This window comes from Zonotrichia leucophrys, chromosome 1 (assembly GCF_028769735.1).
Source record: "Zonotrichia leucophrys gambelii isolate GWCS_2022_RI chromosome 1, RI_Zleu_2.0, whole genome shotgun sequence".
In the NCBI taxonomy this organism is placed as follows: domain Eukaryota; kingdom Metazoa; phylum Chordata; class Aves; order Passeriformes; family Passerellidae; genus Zonotrichia; species Zonotrichia leucophrys.
The window spans coordinates 99,897,708-99,918,833 of NC_088169.1; the positions used below are offsets into that span (position 1 = coordinate 99,897,708).

Here is a 21,126-nt window from a genome sequence, read left to right on the forward strand (position 1 = left end):
GAAAACAAGGAATAGATCTCTGAGTCATTCTTATTTGAAGTTCTGTTTTGCTTTGTTCCTATCCAAGTGATTGATATAGCATGAACCAGCTACTGAGGAGCACAAGAAAATAGCTATTCACTATGGATTACCACTATCTTAAAGGGATTTATTTAGACAAACATAACCACATGTGATGAAAATAAGTGAAAAGTTTGTCTTGCCTAGTTCCAGTAATGCCCAAATTGGTTTTGGAAGTCCTGAAAATCAGTTTTGAAAGTGTGTTTTAAATAAACCAAGTATTTCTGCTATGAAAGAAAAATAATGTATACATTTTTATGTTAAGTTTATAACAAGGCTTTTAAAAGAAAACAGTTACAGGTATTCAACTGCATCAGACTTCAAAAGAAAAGAGATTACACATACAATACAAAAATACAAAAAAATATTTTTAGAACTTACAAACTCAAAAGTCTAAGTGGTCAGAGCTTTCCTAAAATAATAATAATAATAATAAAAAAATACATTTCAAGATGCACTTTCCTTTCTGCACTTGCAAGTTCAACTTTAGCAAGAAGACAGTTTCAGAGGCAGGATGAAAGCAACTAATGTATTGAATGCTACAACCATTTCCCAGCTGAAATTAATTTAGTGTTGACACTATCAGGTATTGGAGTTTAAAAAGAACCTTATGCTTATGTGGGGTATGGGAGGTGCTGCTGGTGGGGCAGGTGGTGGTATTGCTGTTGATGATGTTCTATTTAACCAGTTCTGTTAATAAAATGTTTTTACAAATACACAATCTAAATTAGACTGAAATTTAGATGGCCATTACTAGCACTGAAATCCCCCAGCACTGTCCTGCAGTATGGAAGCTAAGAAATAAACTGACCAGATTCATGTCACTGCTGAAAATCACTGCAAAAGGAAGACAGACAGGGAAAGGTCAAGTTTTATTTCTGAAGCTGATACTTGTTAGAACATCAGGACTGCAGATGCAGCACTCTTTGACCTGATAGTGTCCACTGAGGTCATAGGCATCAAGGCATTTTGTCTTAAATGGCAAGACAGGGAAAGTGCATCTTAGATTTTTCATACTTAAGCAGTGAGTTACTGATTTTTGGTGTGGCTTTTATTCCTTCTAGGCATAGTAAAGAAAAATATTTCAATCAAAGGTGAAGCTTAATGTACATTAGCTCATATTTTTGGTGGTGGCTTTTGTGTACCACTAGGAAATGCTAACAAGCACTACTCAAGGCTAATGATTTAAAAGGAGCACACTGAAAATACTGATTTACCTTTGTAATGAATATTCTTTACAGACTGTATCTAATATACAGACAAGGCCCATTTCCTTAGGACAGAACAGGCCACTGAAGGTTACACACCCTACATGAAGTTTTAAACAAAATCAGAGCTAAGTTACCAGAGCCACTCAGAGCAACATAATTCCTATTTGCAGAGACTTAACAAAAGGTGACTGCAGGGAGAAAAAAAATCCAAGTTCTTACTATTTCCTGTGTAAGATTATATTCAAAGTAATAGTCCAGTAACACTTCCTAGTACAAGACAATGCTCACTCTCTTTAGCAGAATTCATAGGAGTCAGCTGTTTCTCCTGTTATGAAGAGGGAGCCAGAAGTGAGAATGCAAGAGCATTCAATTTTAACCTGATTAAAGAGACAGTAACCTTTTTCATCCACCTTATTTAATCACTGACAAAAAAAATTATCTTAAAAAGGTACCACTCCAATTTCTTTATTATCTGTAACCTTTTGAAACTAATCACATGAACTACAAAATTAGCAAATGCCTTGAAATCTGTATACAAAACATAAATTACCTCTAATTTCAAACTCATTTATTAGTGTACCACTCAAAGTCTTAAAAAAGTGGCTCCAAAGATAGTCTCATACCATTCTTAAAAAAGGAAACTGTTCCTTTAATGTTACACCCTCCCCTCCCCCCAAAACACCCAACTTGTAATCCACATCATTTAGTTATTTTCTTGGTCATGGACATTTCCAAGATGAGATTTTATATTTCGTTCCCATAGCTTCTGGTTGTCAGAAAATCCATGCTTTCCTTTATTGAACGAATTTGGTCCTGCTGAGGTTGGTGTATCCCTGTGAAAAGTGAAACAAGAGCAGTTGAGAAAGCCAGCTCAACTACAGCAGACTGTGCCACCTCACACTGAAAATGCCAACTTCAAGCCCAGTCTGCCCTCTACCACACAAATTTCCTTCTGTGACATCAGGAGCCCTCACTTTTAGCAACTGTGAGCTGGCCACAGAAGTGATCTGTACCCAGTATGTCAAAATACAGCAATGAGATGGGGCAAGAGAGGACGTGGCAGTGGCAGTAACTGCTGCCAGCTTCGAAGATTAAGAAACTGAGGATCTAAATTTGTTACTGGAGAAAAAAGGAAAAATCACCAAACTAGAGGACTTTCAGAGTGACTGACTTTAAAAGCAGCCTATCATGATTAACACCTCTGAAATACAAATTCTCAAAATTCATCCCTAATTTAAGTGAAGCCTCCTCTGAAAAGATTCCTACTCATTTTAGGACTGGTCCCTTACCATCTCAAATCTGTGACAAGCAGAAGAATTATACTATTTATTATAAAGCAAAGAAGCAATTCTTTGTCTTTCTGAGAGACGATTCTTATCTTCAACTTGCACATGAGTTTAAAAATGTGATCAGACTACCTACTTCAAGGGAATTTATAAAAGGGAGAATCAGAAAAATACAAGGTAGAGACAAAAGGGAATTCCTACCTATTACAAAAAAAAAAAGGGAAAAAAAAGAGCTTCTATTTAATGCAGACTCAATTTTTTTCCTCAAAAGATGTAAATAAGATTCAAAGTTCAAATGCAAATGTAGTACTTTTAGTCTGTGGATGACAGGCTAAAATTGAAATGCTCCTTTAACCTACTCTGCCTCCCTGTACTCTCAAAGCACCCTCAGGATGTGCCCTGAGCTGGGCAGGTGCTCCCCACTGGCCCTGGTCCACAGCAGAGCTCAAAGCTGCCCTACCTTCCGATGTTCTTCATGCGCATCTTGGCTTCGGGGGGCATCTCCTCGGGCTCGCTCTGCGGGGACAAAGGAGGTCAGAGCCTGACAAGGGACAAGAGGCTGCACTCTGCCCTGCAGCACAGCCAAGGCATCTGCACACTCTGCAGGTCCTGCACAGCTACAGCACAAAACACAAACTCCTTTGTTCAGCTCCATGAGAGAAGGAGCAGTAATATGACAACAAAATATTCAGCAACCCAGAAGCACAACTTTCCTTGGCCTCCCCCTAATCAAGCCTAGAGAAAGCAAGTACTAATTCAAATTATGCTGTGCATCTTATTTTCACGGAGAAGTTATCAACATTTTAATGATTTCTTGAACCAACACAGAGCTATTGTGCATTCTTAATCAGAGCCAAAAGAGATGCTTCTAGGTTGAAAATTCCTGACATTTATGTTAGAACCATAAATAACCCACTCTCCCTGCCTACCACACCAATGATATTTTGTGCTCATCACTGGCTTATTACTCACATCTTCATCTTCGTTGAAAGCTGCTGCTACAGAAAGGGTTTTTGGAGCCAGGGTTGGAACAGGCTCTTTAGGCTTCTGGAAAAGACAAAATGCACAAGTAACATTAGTCTACTAATCAAAAAAGCTACCCTTGGCTTTTTAAGCATTTTGGCAAAATTAAATCAAAGATCTTCACTGAAATGGGCAACCAGGGGAAAAGTTTTTGTCTGAATCAAGCACATGAAGGATTCTCTAATGACAAAGGAAAATGACTGCTCATTTATGTGTGATCATTCTGAGCAGCAAGCTGAGCCCTCTCATATTACAACTCCCCACATGCAGGTCTTCACTTTCTAGCACACTGCAGGGGTACTCAGCCACTGGGGCATGACATGAACAATTAAAACAGAACCTGAACACCTTGTGGTATTCAAAATTTTACTGTGTCACTACTTCCATTATTCTTTTGGGATATTCTTATCCATCAATATCAGAAACAAAAGAATAAGTTTATTTTCTTCTATTTTAACAATGTCACAGCTTTCTGGCTTAAAACAATTCAATGCTTTTAAACTACTATCAGTATCTAGCACACAGTCTGATTAATAAGTTCCTTTAAAGAGTATTTATTTTATTTTTAATTTTTTATTCCTCTATTTAAAGTGGAGGAAGCTGTCAAACTCACAACTGTTACATGTGCTACAACAGCGGTACCAAGAGTTACTTCAACACCACTGTGAAAAAAACAAGTAGCTAGTAACAGATTGCTACTATAGTACTAAATCAATCACACACAATGCTTTCTCCATTTTACTGGTAACTCTTTAATACACACTCCTAGAAGCTGCTACTGCAGCAGAGCCCTTATGCAACTGCCTACAGCTGTTCCTCACTGATACTGCACAATTCCACACCATTTTTAAAGCTTCTGTTCCCAAGGAATGGGGAATGTCCTAGGGGAGCAAAAATGGCTGAGGAGAAACAGGTAAATTTCAGCACTGTCACCCACTAAGTTGAGTGAAGCAGAAATCCTGAGCCAAATTTATTGCCACTTTGGACATGAGAAACTGAAGCATGCCAGAGGCCCAGAGAAGAAAACTTTGTCCATTTTCCCAAAGTCTGAGCTGACCTGGCTGCATTTATACCCTAGAATGCTGCCAGCCCACATCTCCTTTCCATGTCAAAACAACAGAGCATCTTTTTAATCCTCTGTAGGTTTCTAAAATGCTGGCATTGCAGTGCAGGCCTTTCATGATCACAGTCTGAATTTGGTGCAGACAGCTACTTACAAGGTATCCATCACAGTGACAGGTGGGAAATGGAAATGAACTGTATTAAACAGAGGCAGCCCCTGCCTGGTCCTTGGCCAAGCCAGGGGAGGACTGATCTGGAGGTACAGAGTCATCAGATTCCCATCTGAACAAGCACAAGGATACCTTGTGCTGGACAATCAAGGGGATCAGAATTCTCAGAAACCTATGTAACAAAGCCCCATCACCTGCATTAAACACTAATAAATCACACTGACCTTGCAAAGAACAGGCAAAGTCATGGAAATATGCTACAATTTCCCATGCTAAATTAAGATCTTTGGAGTGGAAGACAACCTACTAAGCCATCTAGATGCTTTCTTCCAGCTTTAAGCATCCTATGCAATGAAGCTCCCAGCACTCATTTCAAAGTAGCCTGAACAGCTTAACAAGTCTCCTCATTTCCCTCAGGAAATTACTGATTTATCAAATCTCATTATAAAATTATTCTGCATCTTCAAATATCTACAGTTCATTTCAATCAAGGCTTATGATTCCTGACCTGTTATTAATCACCTTGAAGTAGTTACACATGCACGACTAGCTGGCCAAGTTAAGCTTTACCCAAGTTACCCCCACGGGAATTCCAGGTTTCCTCTGCAAGGAAGCCTCCTCAAAGCACTTCCCTTTTCCCTCAGTTTCCCTAAAATGAAAAGCCCTCAGTAAACTTACATTTGCTCCCAGTTTGATGGATATTGCAGATGCCTTCTTTGTTGTCTGACTGCCTATGGCAAATCCAAACTTGGACATTTTGGCAGGAGCAGGCTTTGTGGTGAAGTCTTCAGCTTCTTCATGAGCTGCCCGTTTCTCTGCGCTGCGACTCGAACTTTCTCCTCCATTACTGGAAGAAACAGTCTTAGTTTTCACAGGTTTTTCTGCCTCTTCTTCAGGTCCTGGTGAAGTCGAAACAACTTACCAAGATGAGCTACTTTTACTGAGCAGATTGATGGGAGCAGCAACCTCAAAAAGCATTATACTTTGGGTGCAATAGGTAAGGTGTTTTTAGTGACAGCAGTTTCCACCAATGTATATTTAGTGGACAGCAAAACACAAAGAGGAGAAGAAACTGCAAGCACTCCACTACTTGTAAAGAACTTCTTGTATGAGCCAGGAAAACAATCTTGAAGCACCATTTCTTTATTTAGTATGGAAGTCAAAGTTCACATAGTAAATTAAATGTAGATGACTAACTCTTTTTAAAAAGTTTTTTAAGTTGCCACAGATAAGCTTTCATAATTGGAATCCCAATTCCAAATCTAGAGCAGATAATCTACGTTAAAATTAATTCTACTAAATTTCTACAAAATCATGTCCATGCCAGTCTCTAGGCTTGTCTGGCACAACCCTAAAACCATGGGAGTGCCTACAGTGAGGCCGGCTGGCTCAATCATCTTTCAAGTCACTGCTTGTCCGCATCTCATCTGTGATAAATCTGCCAAGCTCTGCTGAGCAAGGAATCAGCACTAAAAAAGCAAATATATAGATTTCCTCTTTTCTGCTTCTGTATAGCCATGGAAAACACAGCAGCTGAACAGTGATCCCCAGAGAAAAAACATTCAAGCAACACTTCCATTCCTATAAAACCAGCTTCTTCAGCTACACCAAAGGACAAAGGTGTCCTTGGAAAACTCACACTGAACAGAGCAAATGCTTCAGCAAAAAGCCACTGCCCTGCTGCTGCCATAAGCAAGGCACTGCAGCAGCAGGAGGGGGAAAAACAAACCCACACTAAGGAATGGCCGGGGAAGTGCTCACAGCAGCAGTTTAAAGCTACTGGAGCTAGCACAGGCTCCTCATCACACCAAATGCAGAACAGCACCTTCCATGCACCGCAAATTCCGACCATCGGGGGAAAAGCTCTTTGCACTGCTAACGCAAAAAGCTGCTAGGTAAGGTGAGGCAATGGGAGAGAAGAAAGTCTGAACTGGGGGCCAACAAGATTGTAGCTCTGAGAAAAAAAAAAAAAAAAAGAAGCAAACAACATCAGGAAAGAGAAAAACTAGGGACTCAATCTATATATAGATATTTGTCTGCTATGTCCCAAATCAGAAGCAGCAGAATATACCAGAATTCTACCCCACTCTTGCAGGTAACAATAAGTGATTGAAACCAAAATGGATTTATCATTCAGGGCAGATCACAAAAAAAAAAATGTAACTTTAATCAGTCTGACTGTATTAAAAAATGCTACTAGAAATTTGATCCAGAAAATATAGATATAAAAATGAAAAACAAAGGAGGAAAGAGAAACAACCAAAATTTACACAAGTGACCTTGGGTACTGGTGGCTATCTTAGCAGAGTTTACCAAACAGCAGTCTGCAGAGACTATGAGAGCATCCTTATAGTTAGTGCATAAAATGACATTAAACAGTGCTCCAAGTGCAGCCTCAGTACACCAGAAACTGGTTCAAGGCTAGGTGGAAGCTTCACTGACCCTAAAAATGCTGGAATTGCAGAGCTAAGTCTTCTTTTCCATAATACACAAAATCAATAGCAGCCAAAATTCAGGGCACAGGGAAGCAGGGCCTAGACTAGTGCTAGCTTGAAGGTTATTGCACTACTGCTACAGCTTACTTCTTTCAAGTGAAAATTCTCAAATACTGCTAGGCACAAGATGAAGCTAATACAATGTACCAACATCTGTTTTCTCACCAGACTCTAAAGAGCACCTCTCTCAGAATCAGCTCCTGGCAGCACTGCATTCTGAGCGCTATTTCTGCTGGGCTTGCCAGAGGATGAACACCAGACTGCTGAGAGAAACACTCTGGCTGTTTGTCAAGAGTGTCAGGGGCACAGGACAACTGGGGAAGGTGGGGAGGGAGCTGCTGTGCTGCTTGATTTCTGCAGGAAACAGAAACTCAGGCATATTAACCATTAAACAGGTCTCCACCACCTCCCCTGCCAGCCCATAGATATATTCCAAGATCTCAAGGCTGCTTTATCATTTCCTGCAGGTCATATTTCACCTCCAGAAAGCACCAGCACTATTTCCAAACTAGACTGGCTAGTGCCCTGCCCATGGATTGCAGACATGGAAGGTTGTCCTCCTTCACAGCCAGTTTTACTCATGTGAATCAACGAGCCACACGAGGGGACACTTCCACAGCCCAGGTGGCTGAGGTGACAGCAGTGACAGTGCCAGCTGCACAGCATTTCAGGGTCTGCTGTCCCTGGGAACAAACCAGTCACAGCTAAATTAATTTTCAGATAAGCCCCAAAAGCTAAGAATTGCAAATTGCTTTCAAAAATCCTCAGGGAACAGCTATTCGTCCTTAGGGCCAAGGTACCTCAAGTCATTCAGATCATGTTTCAGCACACAGGGCAGTAGGAATTACTGATGGGCTGATGCTGTCCAGTTACTGTATTACTAACACAAAAAAACACCCAATACCACCTCCAAAAAATAAAAACCAAAATGCCACCAAAGCCCAACAGAGAAGCAAGAGTCAAGGAACTATCTAAAATCAATACTCTTCAAATGTCAGCAATTATGAGAAATAACATTCAATGCTGAGGCTATCCTGATTGGTTTACAAGCCTGATTTAATTTTTCAACAGATCTAAGAAGTGCACTCTTTCTATAGATATATGAAAATAAACAAAAAAAAACCCACTAAAACCCAACTAAAACAAACAAAAAAAAAGGAAATACACCAAGAAAGAAAAGCTTTATCTTTGCAACGATACTGTCCTCTCAGCTTTAAGGGAAGAAAGAAGAAAAGAAACATTAAAATTTTCGAACCAAATACTGCAAAAATTACAGGAATGTCCAGTAATAATGTAAATACTGTAGGACCAAACAGCAAACTTACAGATTGCTGCCAAGCAAAAAATCCCCAAATGCTTAAAATTGCAATTAAAGAATATTCACTGAGAGTGAACATTCATTTATAGAAATGGTACCATAACTGTTGAAAGTTAATCTTTAAGGCTCTACCTTCATCCTTGCAGACAGCAACAGTCACATTTCTCTCAGAACACGGAGCAAGTACTCCGTGCATTTTTACGAGAGAGAAACAGCGCATTTGCCCGGCCAAGGAGCAGCGGGTGTGTTTTTACCAAAGCGCCGGTAGGGCCGAGCCCAGCAGGCGCCACTGGCCTCTCCCCCAGCGCAGCCCCCTCAGGCCCAGGCCACCCACTCTCCCCGCAGGGCCGGGTAACTCACGGCCGGCTGAGGCACACCCGGACCGCCCCACCCCCGCTGCACCGGCCCAGAGCCCGTTCCCACCCCACAGCTCCGCGGCGAGAGACGCTACGTGTTCACCTCCTGCGGGCTGCCGCCGCTTCGCCTTCTCCCCCTCGGCTCTGCCGTCCGCCATTTTCCCCCGCCTCCTCCGCCGCCTCACGCGCCGCGCACGCGCGCCCCTCGGGCCCGCCCCCGCGAGGCCCCGCTCGCGGCCAGGCCGGCCCCGCCCCTGCGGCGCGCGGGGATGGCGCGGCGGGAAGGGCGGGAGCGCGCCGGGGGCAGCGGGAGCGCGCCGAGCGGCGCCCGTCTGAATGACGGCCGTCCGGGGCCGCCGCGCACGTGGGCACGGCTTCCGTTCCCTCCCCCGGGGAAAGCGGGGGGATCAGAGCCACCCGCGGCACTGCCGGCATCGCACCCTGAGCCTCGGCGTCCCGGGGGTGCGAAGGAAGCGCGTCCGCTGGCGCGCCCTCCTCGGTGCGCGTGGTTTAATGATGCCTGCCGTGATTCACAAACAGCATCGCCTCACTGCCTCCGCCGTGGGTATGAATAGCTAAAGCGGGTGGAGGTGGTGCGCCAAGAAATAGGATCCGGTGGTGCCAAGCAATGGGACAAGAGGCAACGGGCAGAAACTGAGGCCCAGAAGTTACACCTGAACATGAGGAAGAAATTCTTTCCTGTGCAGTGACTGAGCGCTGAGCAGGCAGCTCAGAGGGGCTGTGGAGGCTCCCTTACTGCAGATATTCAAGAGCCATCCAAATGCAACCCTGTGCCACCTGCTCTGGGATGACTCTGCTTGATTCGGGAGGTTGGACCAGCTGACCACTGTGGCCCTTTCCAACCTACCCAGTCTGTGATTCTGTGTGAAAAATGCATGTATTTTATGATTGGCCTTTTGCAAATATTAAAATGAATATTATATGTGTTCTGTTAGAAATTAATGCTGTATTAATTCTCTTAATGTGAAAAACGCTAATCACTTGTTTTTAAAATTTTTAAAATTTTAATAGTAATAAAATGATTAAAAAGAATAGTAAGACAATTAGAGTAATAACATTTTGGACAAATTGAGTTAAGACAATATGAGACAATAAAACCAAAGAGTTTTGGACGTCCGGGTACCTTTTTCTGGGCATCACGAGCCCGGAAAAGGACACCCGTTAACCCTTAAAACCTGTAGCCTGTTGTATATTCATACAGCTCATACATGATGCATAAATTCCATTCAAACCCAGGATTCTTTCTGGTCATTGTCAGCTTCTTCCTTCTAATCCTAACTGCGCCTTCGAAGCGGGAAGAAGTTCGTTTCTTCTGATAAGAGGGCAATAAATTCTTTTTCTCTTGAAAGATTTAGGTGTCCTGTGGCTGCCATCTCCTTTCTTTTAAACAAAGCATCTTACATAGCATAGTTTCTATTTTAACATCTTTATAACATAAAACTATATGTAACACACTACTTAAGCGTGAAAAATGCATGTATTTTATGATTGGCTTTTCACAAATATTAAAATAAATATTATATGTGTTGTGTTAGAAAGCAATGCTGTATTAATTTTCTTAAGTACTGTGTTAAATATAGTTATAGATTATAAAGATGTTAAAATAGAAACTATGCTATGTAAGATGCTTTGTTTAAAAGAAAGGAGATGGCAGCCACAGGACACCTAAATCTTTCAAGAGAAAAAGAATTTATTGCCCTCTTATCAGAAGAAACGAACTTCTTCCCGCTTCGAAGGCGCAGTTAGGATTAGAAGGAAGAAGCTGACAATGACCAGAGAGAATCCTGGGTTTGAATGGAATTTATGCATCATGTATGAGCTGTATGAATATACAACAGGCTACAGGTTTTAAGGGTTAATCCTCTGTTAACGGGTGTCCTTTTCCGGGCTCGTGATGCCCAGAAAAAGGTACCCGGACGTCCAAAACTCTTTGGTTTTATTGTCTCATATTGTCTTAACTCAATTTGTCCAAATTGTTATTACTCTAATTGTGTTACTATTCTTTTTAACCATTTTATTACTTTTAAAATTTTAAAAACAAGTGATTGGCGTTTTTCACATTCTGTGACATGAGTTCAAGTGAGCAGTGACACCACCTCCCATGTGCAAGCCAGTTTGCAGATCAGAAGAGGCTGTGTGTGTGGAGGAAGAGCAAATGACAGAAGGGGCATGGCACCCACATCTCCAAAGTCTCTCTCTTGGATCTGGATGAGGCCCCTTCCAGCCCAAACCATTCCACAGTTCTATGTAGCTCCATTGTTGTCTCTTCCCCCCTTGAGGAAAGAGAGTCTGAGTGAGGCACACGCACTCACACAGCCAGTCCTTGCACTTCAGGCCTTCGCAGGCAGCTGAAGGCAGCTCTCAAGCATCACCTGGAACACCACCACCCTCGGGTGAAGCTTTGTGTACTTGCCAACCACACACAGCTGAAAGGAACCAGGTCTTTCCCTGTGCCAGAGGTGATCCATGCCTGCAGGCCCCTGCCCCTCACAACAGGCAGTGAAGGGCAGTGTTGGGGTAGTGAATCTTCCAATCCCCACCTTACAACAGCACGTGGGAAGAGGTCACCAGGGAGTGGGTGACCAGCTCCTCATCTGCCATCACTGACTTCAAGCATCCACCACAAAGAAAGCCCTCCTCATCCCACAGACAGCAGAGCTGTATTTAGCTGCCCATGGCAGCTCTGCAGCCTGAACACAGACTTCCAGAGAGACACCAATGTATTTTGAGTTGTAAGAAATACTAAAAGGCTCTCTGCTTCTCTAAGTATTTACTAATAGGACAGTTTACCAACTCAGAAGTTCCAGCACTTTGGGAAATCTACATTACATGGCCTGAAAACACAGGCACTCTGGGATAAAAGTCTTACCCAAAAGTAGGCAAGATTATTTTTTTTTTTCAGCACAGTCAAGAAATTTGCCTGATTCCTTCCAAACAGGGACTTTATTTGTGCCAGATAGAACATCCAGAAATAAACTGTGCAGTTCCCCAAACTCACACAAGGTTTTAACCATTTAAGTCAGTTATCAAAGTCAATTCATTTGCACACAAGAGGATTCAGGAAGTAATGGAAGAGGTCTCTTCTACTTCATCTTAGTGATCTTACAGAATAAAACTGTAGACAGCCTCCAAAGCAGTCTGAAGACCTTTGCATTCAGTAACAATCACCCTTGCCCCAGCACAGTTCAATGGAACAGACTGATAGTCTTCATGTAGACTTATTTTTTTTACAACAGATTATCTCATTTCTCTTACACAATTTCAATAATGTGTGAATAAATTTAAACAGCTGGACTACCAAAGTAATTAAAAAAACCGAACTCTTAATAATGGTAATTTCAAATATAAGCAACAAAACATGTTCTGAGATTAAAAGCTGAACAGAGCACCAAGAAGTCGGCACAGTTTGTGTGTAAAAAATTCATTTTCCTCCCCACCACTCTACTTTTGCTTTAGTTTATACCTCTTGGGGTAGTTTTTGGCAAATTGCTTTTCTACTTTTTCCTGTCCCTTTCCAAGTTTGAGTGTGCTGATCAGGTCTAATGTTTTTTTCAATTCCTTTACAGGCTTGTTTACGAAGTCACAGTATTTCCTTTTGGGAACAAATTCCAGAGCCTTCTTCCAGTCAGCTGTATCTTTCAAGGTTAATAAAATATGCATCATTTGATCCAGTGTGAGATTTTTGGCACCAGTACTCCACAGCAAATACTTGTCCAGTGGAAGGGCTGCAGTTTCCAGCCCTAATCGCTTTGCCCGTGCTAAGGAGACTCCTCTTTTAATGCTCTTGTCAACCATTGACCCAACAATATAGATCTTATCGTGGTCAAATGCTTTCATTACTTTGGGAGAATCTGCTGTCAGATAGATGAGCTTCTCCTTGGGAAAGATTTCTGTGTAGCACTGGTCTGTCACTGTGATAAGCAGTTTGTCCCAGGCCTCTCTGTAATTCTTGACAAATTCCCTGTGGTAGAGGCTATCATCTTTGAAGTTACAGAAGTGGATGTGGAATGGATCCACAGATCTGCGATTGCTGCTTTCACTCATTACTATCTGCCTCACTGTGTTTGAGACTTCTCGCACAGACATGTCCTTTTCATAAGACATGTCAAACACCAGAGGCTGGCCAAAGATCATGGACTGAGCAGCCCTCCAGTTGTATGCTTTGTCCATGGTGCGGGACCATAAACACACAAATGGACTCTTCTTGGTCTCCTCTGTTTTTGAATCTTCATCTTGTGCTTCCAGCCTCCTTTCCCTTTTCTCATCCATCTTTCTCTTGTCATTTTTCTTGTAAAGTTCTTTGAGATGCAAATATTTTAAATACTTCTTTTTGGCTGACTTAGAAGGACACTCCATAAAGGTTTTTAGCTGGTCTTCACTCATATTTTCTGGAACTGCTCTGCCAGCTAGCCTCCACATCTCCAAAGTCTCACGTGCAGCAGCCAAACTGGAAAGCTCCTTAGGCTCTGAAACCATCTCACTGACCTCTTCTTGCAACCCAGATTTCATTACCTTCTTCCACTCATCCAAGTCCAGTTTTTCTGAGGGTTCACATGACTTGTCCTGCTTCAGACAAAGGGATAAACTCAGAGTTCTACTGAGTGGAAACAAATCCTTTTTCATCCCATGTTGTGTGGCAAATGGAAGGACAGAACTTCTTACAATTCTTCTCAGAAGCATATTAGCAGACTGCATACTTAGGCATGTGCTGTGTTGCAACACTTATCTGCCAACTCCAATAAGAGGGGGAAAAAACTTGTCAGAAATCACAGAACACACATGCAGATTTTCATTCTTATTAACACTGACAGACAATAGGTTACTTCTTGGAGGATGCAAGAAATTCCTCCTTCTATTATGAATTTTTTACTGATTCCTAAATAAAAACAGCTTAAACCAGCTATACTTACTGCAATTCAAAATGCAGTCAAACAACCTTCAAGAACTGTCCAAGACCTCTTCAAGTTATCTGTATCATATGATGAGCCTTCACAACCAAAGTTAGCGAAATGCTGCATGCAAACCAGAAGAATTTTTATGTAGTTTATCTATCCTGTGAAAACAGGAAGAAGAGAGGGAAGAATAACAATTTGTACAAGAAAAAAATGTCTTTTTTCTTCTTGCTAAATTGTCTGTGAAGTTGGCATAGGCAAATAAAGCTGAGGACATAAATTTCCCCAGTCTCATTAATTTTATCCACACTTGTATTTACATATGAAAGGTGTGCAGAAAGAAAAACACACCCAAGAACATTTAATAGTTTCCTTGGCCTATGCACACTGCTGAACTAAGCATCAGTGGAGTTTCAGTCCTTGAGGAAACGCGATTTGGACAAAACTATAATTAATTCCTAATTTTTAAATCAAAATTCATTATCTTCCTAATAAACTGAAAATAATGTGATATACAAAACAAGTTAGATCTAATATTGGGTTTGTAGACATGTACCTGCTCAGATAAGAGGCATAGAAGGAGCAGTGTATTATTTAGAAAAGTTATATAACCTGGCATGTGTTTTACTACACAGTAATTAATCAAATTGGTATCATGTTCTGCCATTATTAAGATAAAAGAAACAAGAACAACCAAGTAACCTAACAATGTGAAAATTTCTAAGTGCTACAATGGAAGCACAATTATTACTTTTGCCAGTAGTTGAATCCTTCAATGTAAAACCGAACGATTTAACTACTGGCAAAAGTAATACTCAAAGAAGCACGGAGAAATGAAGGGGTCAGTTCCTCAATTAACTTACATGACTGGAGCTCCATTTAAGTCAATACTGAGCACCAGATTTACACTATCAGAATACCTGATGACAGCTTTTGATAGAGCCAAGCAGTGTGTCATTCAAGCTAACATCATTACTGCAGGAATCCATCTAAGGCTCTTTGAAGAACCTAGATTTGTAGCACTGAAAGTATTTTTCTTTTTTATCATGAATTCACTGCAACTCATCTCAATAACAAAAAGGCTCTCCACTGATATTTCAGAGACTGAACAACTTGCCTTACTTCCCCAGCCTAGCTGCCCACTCAGAATCACGGACTGTGTAAGGTTGGAAGGCGCCACAATAGATCTGGTCCAACTCCTCTGCTCAAGCAGGTTATCCCAGAGCACATGGCACAGGGCTGTGTCTAGACGGGCCCGGAATATCTGCAGTAAGGGAGACCCCACAGCCCCTCAGGGCAGCCTGTTCAGTGCACAACCGCCTGCAGAGTAAAGAGTTGCTCCTCACGTTCAGGTGGAACTTCTGTGCCTCGGATTCTGCCCATTGCTTCTTGTCCCACGGCCTGGCACCACGGGCAAGAGCCTGGATCCATACTCTGGCACTCCCTTTAGACACTCACCGATGAGGCCGGCTGCAGGGCAGCAGCCCTGCACATGTTTAACAACTTTTAAAGCAGCCCACGAGCACCCGAGCCGCTGAGCGCAGGCTCCCACCCCACAGCCCCGCGCTGTGCCCCCCAGCCGTGCCGGGGACACCGGCGGGGCCCGCGGCCTCCGGGGCACCGCTCCCCGGAGAAGCACCTGCCGGATCTGCGCTCCCGCCCGCGGAGCTCGGTCGGGCAGGGCCGAGCAGTGCCAGGCGGACCCCGAGGAGCCCCGAGCTCAGCCCCAGCCGCGGCCGCGCCGCCACCGCCGCTCACCTCGCGGAGCCGCTGCGCCTGCGCGGGGCGGGCCCGCGGTGCTCCCCTGCGCTGTCCCCGGCGCTCCGCGGCTGCACCGCCGCGTTCCGGGCTGTCTGCGCCCCACGGCGGGAGCTGCGGCGGGCGGTGATCCGAACTCTCCCGTATTCCGTTCCCGGGGAGCCCCGGGCACCGAGGGGGCTGCCGGTGGGTGCTGGCGCCGCCCGGGTGCGGGTCAGGGTCTGTCCCTGCCACCGCGCTGGGTTGGGGCGTGAGGCGGTCGGCTGGGGCCGAGGGGTTTGTCAGCCCCGCCTGCTCATCTGTGATCTCTCTCTTGCTCTCTTCTCTCCCCTCTTCCCTTTTTTTTCCTTTAAAAAAATGTAATAGCACAGAGAAGTTTTCCTTCTTTTCGGCCCGCAGATTGCTGTTGTTTGATGGTGCGTTGTTTTGTTGTTTTTTCCCCTAACTGGAAGGCTGGGATTTTAGTGTGGACCGTGATCTGTCGCGATGAGTTTCCTGCTGCCCAAACTGACCTGTAAGAGGGAAGTGGATCAGGCAATTAAAAGCGTCGCTGAGAAGGTTTTGGTTCTCCGTTTTGGAAGAGATAATGATGCTGTTTGTCTGCAGCTCGATGATATTGTAAGACCTTTTTTTTTCTTTTCTTTTTTTTTTTTTTTTTAACGGACTGTACAAGTATATTTGGCGCATAGAAGAGAATGTTTTTGCTACGATAGGCACTCATGGAAAGTTTGGTGACCAATATAGAATGAAATTACACTATATTTATTAAAAGGTTTGAAAAGTAAGCATCTGTGTTACTACTGTAGTGGCTGAACAAAGTGCTTGAGGTAGACAGGATGTGATATTCTATACCTGCTTAAGCTGGTAACACAGAAACAAGCTTTATAAAGCTTGCTGCCCTCTTGTTCTTGTTTCTTAGTCTGTTTGTCATCTTCCTTTCTCACTCTTTGCAGCTTGCAAAAACAGCTCATGACCTAAGTAAAATGGCAGTCATTTACCTGGTGGATGTGAACAACGTCCCAGTGTACACTCAGTATTTTGACATCAGTTATATTCCATCTACTGTATTTTTCTTCAATGGACAGCACATGAAGGTTGATTATGGGTAAGTCATCCCACCATTGTCTATTATGTCTGTAAATTATCAGTCTTTTTCTCTGTTACCATGTCTGGGGAAGGTAACATTTGAAAACTATAATGTTGTTACCAGCATCTGCTTTGAGAATTCTGTAGGAAGCCAGAAGGATGTAAATAGGGAAGTAATTTGAAATATGCCCTGATGCAATAAGTAGGTGAAATACATCTGAATCTGCAAGAATTAGTAAGAAATTATTAAAATCTTAAGACATAACACTGCACCTGTTTGACCTTTGGAGGTCACAGCATATTCCTGACTTGGTTATGCCCTTACAGAGTTAGTTCATTCTTTCGGAATGACCAGATCAGAACTCCTTATCTCATTTGGGCATATTTTCACATTTTTAGGTGGTTTTTCTCTGAATACTTTAATGTTACAATTCTACCTTTATCTTATGCTTATATTTAGGTCTCCAGATCACACCAAATTTGTGGGAAGCTTCAAAACAAAGCAAGACTTTATAGATCTGATTGAAGTGATCTACCGTGGAGCAATGCGGGGAAAGCTCATTGTGAGAAGTCCTATTGATCCCAATAACATTCCTAAATATGATCTTCTCTACCAAGGAATTTAATGGGTTAATCTGAGAAAATAATTACACAAATGGACAATGTTGTAGATCCCTTTCTCCTTTGAGCATTTTTGGCCTCCTCTGACACTGTGGGACAGTTTGAGCATTTATCCTGAAGGATCATATTGGTCTCCTTCTGAAGACAGATATTCTGTCACCTCATGCTTCTCTCATAAATAAAGCTACGTGTTCATGCACAGAATTCTTTGAGTTGTGTGCTGACCAGCCCTTAGAAAACAGGCAGGCTGTGTGCATCCTCAGCTGTGGCATCTCCAGTGCAGCCTTCTTCAGGGAACCGAGGCACGCTGGTAGTTTTGTGTTTAGTACCATTTTCATTCAGATGTAATAACAGCAAACGTGACATTAATAAAAAAAGCTGTGTTTGCTCTCAAGAACATTCAATTGAATGTGCCTTTCTTATGAAGAATGTTACATTTTACCCATTGCTGCATAACAGGACAGAAGTTTCTTCTGAGAGATGATGACTGCAATCTGAAATGGATATAAACACAAAGGCAAGTTGATGCTCTCTTTTCTCTGATACCCATTATTATTGTTCAACAGCTTTTTGACTGAGATTGGAATGTTCTACACTTGTAGGAGAAGGTTTTGTCATCTTTCAAAGGATCCTTTTTTGTGGCCATTGAACACTTTTGATTCCCATGGGTTTGAACTGGAGATGAAGAATAATTCTTTTGTTTATATTCACTTTAAAGATTATTTGAACTTCTGCTTGTACACATTGCAAGCCTTAAGTATGTAAATTTAAAAACTGTATTTCCCACCTCTGTCTAAAATTAAACAGCTGAGAAGAAGCAGCAGTGTCATTCCTTTGCATCAGTTTGGTCACTGCAGGTTGCCTGACTAGTGTATCTCTATAGCAGCTTATGGCCAGAGTTGGCTTTAAAATGGAAATGATTCTCACTGGCTGAGTTGGCTTTAAATGGAAATGATTTTTACCTCCATGTGTCATGTTTGGGGCACACCAGCTCCAGCTGGAGGGAAGGCAGTAGTGTGTGCTTCCCTGAAGCATTGTTCAGCTTAACAGTAAATGTTTCAGGGAGGACGGTGGATGTTCCAGGTCTTGAAAGATTTTAAACAATACGTGGTACATAGGAGGGAACAGATTGTTTATAGATGCTTTTGCTATTTCAGATTTGGCCTTCTAATGAAGCTAAGCACTTAAACAAATGTTTTCCTGATAGTTTAGTCTGATTATAGAGCCAAAACTACAGAATGTTTATTATAGAAAATGATAGATGAGAGTTGGTATACCTTAACATCTTTAATTCAATTTTAAATTTCACAGCTAGCCAAAGGGTTGTGGCTTAAGGCTTTCAACAATGCATCTTTCCTAATAGTTAACTTTTGTGTTTTTCTTCTCTGACAGAACTCAGTAGATCCCTCTGGGTGTCCAGAGTTGCTGGACCCCACTGGGGGGCTCAGAGACCCTGGCATGCTGCCCAGAACACCTGGGGATTTGATTTTGACCCTTGGAGCAAGCTGCCAGCTTTGTATGAGGACATGAAGGTCACATAGGTTTGAACAGTGTAATAACAAAATGATCACAGGATGAAAATGTAGATTTTAGGATTTTTGGTATGGGGGTTATGGGGACAAGATGGAGGAATCTGGGTGTGTCTAGCCTTCCTTCTTCTTCTTCTTGTTCTCCATTTTCTGCTGTGATGTTGGCACTTTGGGATTGGTTTAGAGTACAAGTGCACTGTCTAACATAGGTGATAGGTATTGGGAATTAAGTGTAAATAGGAAATACGTAGTTTGTAGTATAAAAGGACAGCACCACCTCGGGGGCGGTCAGAGTGCTCATGGCTGCCCTGCAGAGCGGATCTCCGCTGGGCAGAAAGAAAATTTTATAGATAAGAATTAATAAACAACCTCAAGACCGAAAAGTGAGGAGTCCAGACTCGTTCTTCAGTTGTGCAGAGACATCCTACGCATCTCGGGGCACAATTACCAACAGCAACCTAAGATTTGGCATCCCTGGCTGGGCACGTTCCAAGGGGGCACTGATAAACCTCTTGGGAAGCAGCCAGAACAGCCTGGGAAGCAGCAGCCACTCTCAAGGCCATCCAGAGAGCTGCTGCCGAAGGGATTCGCAGCAGACCAGTCCGGAGGGGAGCCAGAAGGTGCCCTGGATCCACTCTCCTGTGAACTGCTGGCGTTTCCAGCTGGACCTTCAGACTGACCTGACGACTCGGACTTGGTAAGAAGGTCAAAATTAAGAACATGGGGGGAACATCTTCCCAAGAGCAGTTAAAGATTTTGTCAGCCTTACAAGGCATGGCAGAGGCTTGAAATTTCCCGATGGAAATTTCAAAGAAAGAACTCAGAGATATTTTGCTATGGGTACACTGTAATTATCCATACTCAGAGACACGTCTATTGTTTGAAGTGGGATTCTGGCAAGAAATCAACAGACATCTTTATCATTCGGCCACAAGAAAGGATGAAACGGCCCTGAAACTTTTACCATCTGCACAGATGATGCTGGAAGCAACCTCAGCAAGATCTGGGCAGGTTGCCGAACAGCAGGTTGCTGAAACTCCCACAGGAGCAGAGGGAGGGGAGCAGAGGCAGAAGCGGAGGGCAGCTCTTGTTCCAATTGTCCCAGGGGAAACAGAAACAGCGCCCACAGAAGGGGAGCAGGAGGGAACTTCATCACCTTCGATTCCCTCATCACCCCGAGAGCCCACGGGACCTCCAAAACGCCCAGAAACCCCAGATACTTCAGGGTTATCGGGCTGAGACTCAGACACCCTCTCACTCCTGGGAGAGCTCAGGGCTGAAATTTCCCCAAGCGAATTCGAGGAATCGGACTGTGCCATTATCGGGGCGCGCCCTCCCGATTCGCAGGAGCCACAGGGAAGGGAAAACAGCAGAGTCGGGATGGGGGGCCGAAGTGGGACCAGAGGGGGCAAAGCTCTCTGGCGGCGGGCGCGGTCCCGCGGGCGGCGGCCTCAGGCGGCGGCGAGGGGGGAAGGACCCGGTGGGAGACTCGGGAGCTGACGCGGTTTGCGCGGGCGCGGTGCCGGCGGCAGCTTCGACCGGCGCGGTGCAAAAAACGCGAGCGAGGGGCAGAAATCGCGAGGCAAATGTGGCGCAGCCACCCGGGGACAGCTCTCAGACGGCGGCGACAGCGTCTGGGGACAAACCCGGCGGGGCAGCGGCACAGTCCCAGCCGGCACCCGTAGGCAGGCGCGCGGTGATGACGCCGTACCCGGATTCGGGACGCGGAGATCTGCCCGAATCGCGGCGCGGGCAGAAGCCGAGCGGGAATTGCGCGCGCCGGTGGGGGTGCGGATACAGTGCCGGGGGGAGAGGAGGGGATTCAGGAACGGATCAAACCGGGGGGAAACATCGGAGGCGGAACGGGAAGGAGACAGTGACGTCAGTCTAGGGGAGGAAAGAGGCGTTCCCGAGATCGCGCGTGCGCGGAAGCCGCGGGCTGAGCGCGGGCGGAGGCGGGTCCGCTCCCCTGTGACGACACGGGCAGGGGAGGGGCGTGCTTGGGGCTCGGTCACATCCCGGGGCTCCGCCCTCTCTCCGGTTCCCATCCCTTCAGTCCCAGTCCCTTCGGTCCCGATCTCTCCAGTCCCGGGGAGACACACACGTGTCCAGTCTCAACTGCTGGCTCAGTCAAAAATCGCACAGTCTCGGTCTCACTCAAAATCGCGAACGCTGCAGTCAGCCGAACGGGAGCCGATCGCGGTCGCGCCGCCATCGCGGTCAGCCAGGCGGGCGACA

The 21,126-nt window shown here is 44.1% G+C and overlaps 4 protein-coding genes across 11 annotated transcripts in view; 2 read left to right on the forward strand and 2 right to left on the reverse strand.

The window, feature by feature from the left end:
• Window positions 1-290: 290 nt before the first annotated feature.
• Window positions 291-9,214, reverse strand: PCNP (PEST proteolytic signal containing nuclear protein). Of its 2 annotated transcripts, none has more exons than XM_064725177.1 (5): window positions 9,085-9,214; window positions 5,491-5,711; window positions 3,530-3,604; window positions 3,018-3,073; window positions 291-2,104 (listed from the first exon to the last, which is right to left on the reverse strand). In XM_064725177.1, exons 1-5 carry the CDS (start codon window positions 9,137-9,139, stop codon window positions 1,975-1,977), a joined length of 537 nt encoding a protein of 178 aa, XP_064581247.1. In that variant the 5' UTR covers window positions 9,140-9,214; the 3' UTR covers window positions 291-1,974. The 2 variants fall into 2 exon arrangements, with proteins under 2 accessions (XP_064581247.1, XP_064581256.1); XM_064725186.1 differs by lacking the exon at window positions 9,085-9,214 and adding an exon at window positions 5,735-5,918 and having other exon boundaries at window positions 1,834-2,104; window positions 5,491-5,659.
• A 2,712-nt stretch (window positions 9,215-11,926) lies between these two features.
• On the reverse strand, window positions 11,927-15,828 carry TRMT10C (tRNA methyltransferase 10C, mitochondrial RNase P subunit). 7 transcript variants are annotated; one of them, XM_064725302.1, is made up of 4 exons: window positions 15,353-15,632; window positions 15,012-15,214; window positions 13,913-14,055; window positions 11,927-13,735 (listed from the first exon to the last, which is right to left on the reverse strand). In XM_064725302.1, exon 4 carries the CDS (start codon window positions 13,695-13,697, stop codon window positions 12,444-12,446), a length of 1,254 nt encoding a protein of 417 aa, XP_064581372.1. In that variant the 5' UTR covers window positions 13,698-13,735; window positions 13,913-14,055; window positions 15,012-15,214; window positions 15,353-15,632; the 3' UTR covers window positions 11,927-12,443. The 7 variants fall into 7 exon arrangements, with proteins under 7 accessions (XP_064581372.1, XP_064581403.1, XP_064581395.1 ...); XM_064725333.1 differs by lacking the exons at window positions 15,012-15,214; window positions 15,353-15,632 and adding an exon at window positions 15,653-15,828; XM_064725325.1 differs by lacking the exon at window positions 15,012-15,214 and having other exon boundaries at window positions 15,534-15,638.
• On the forward strand, window positions 15,682-19,262 carry TXNL4B (thioredoxin like 4B). Its single transcript, XM_064725349.1, has 4 exons — window positions 15,682-15,838; window positions 16,105-16,270; window positions 16,606-16,757; window positions 17,199-19,262. Exons 2-4 carry the CDS (start codon window positions 16,139-16,141, stop codon window positions 17,362-17,364), a joined length of 450 nt encoding a protein of 149 aa, XP_064581419.1. The 5' UTR covers window positions 15,682-15,838; window positions 16,105-16,138; the 3' UTR covers window positions 17,365-19,262.
• SENP7 (SUMO specific peptidase 7) overlaps window positions 19,179-21,126 on the forward strand; it is a 65,548-nt gene continuing 63,600 nt past the window's right edge. Inside the window, exon 1 of the mRNA XM_064725213.1 lies at window positions 19,179-19,585. The gene's annotated coding sequence lies outside the window, so the exon portion shown is untranslated. The remainder of the gene's footprint in view (window positions 19,586-21,126) is intronic.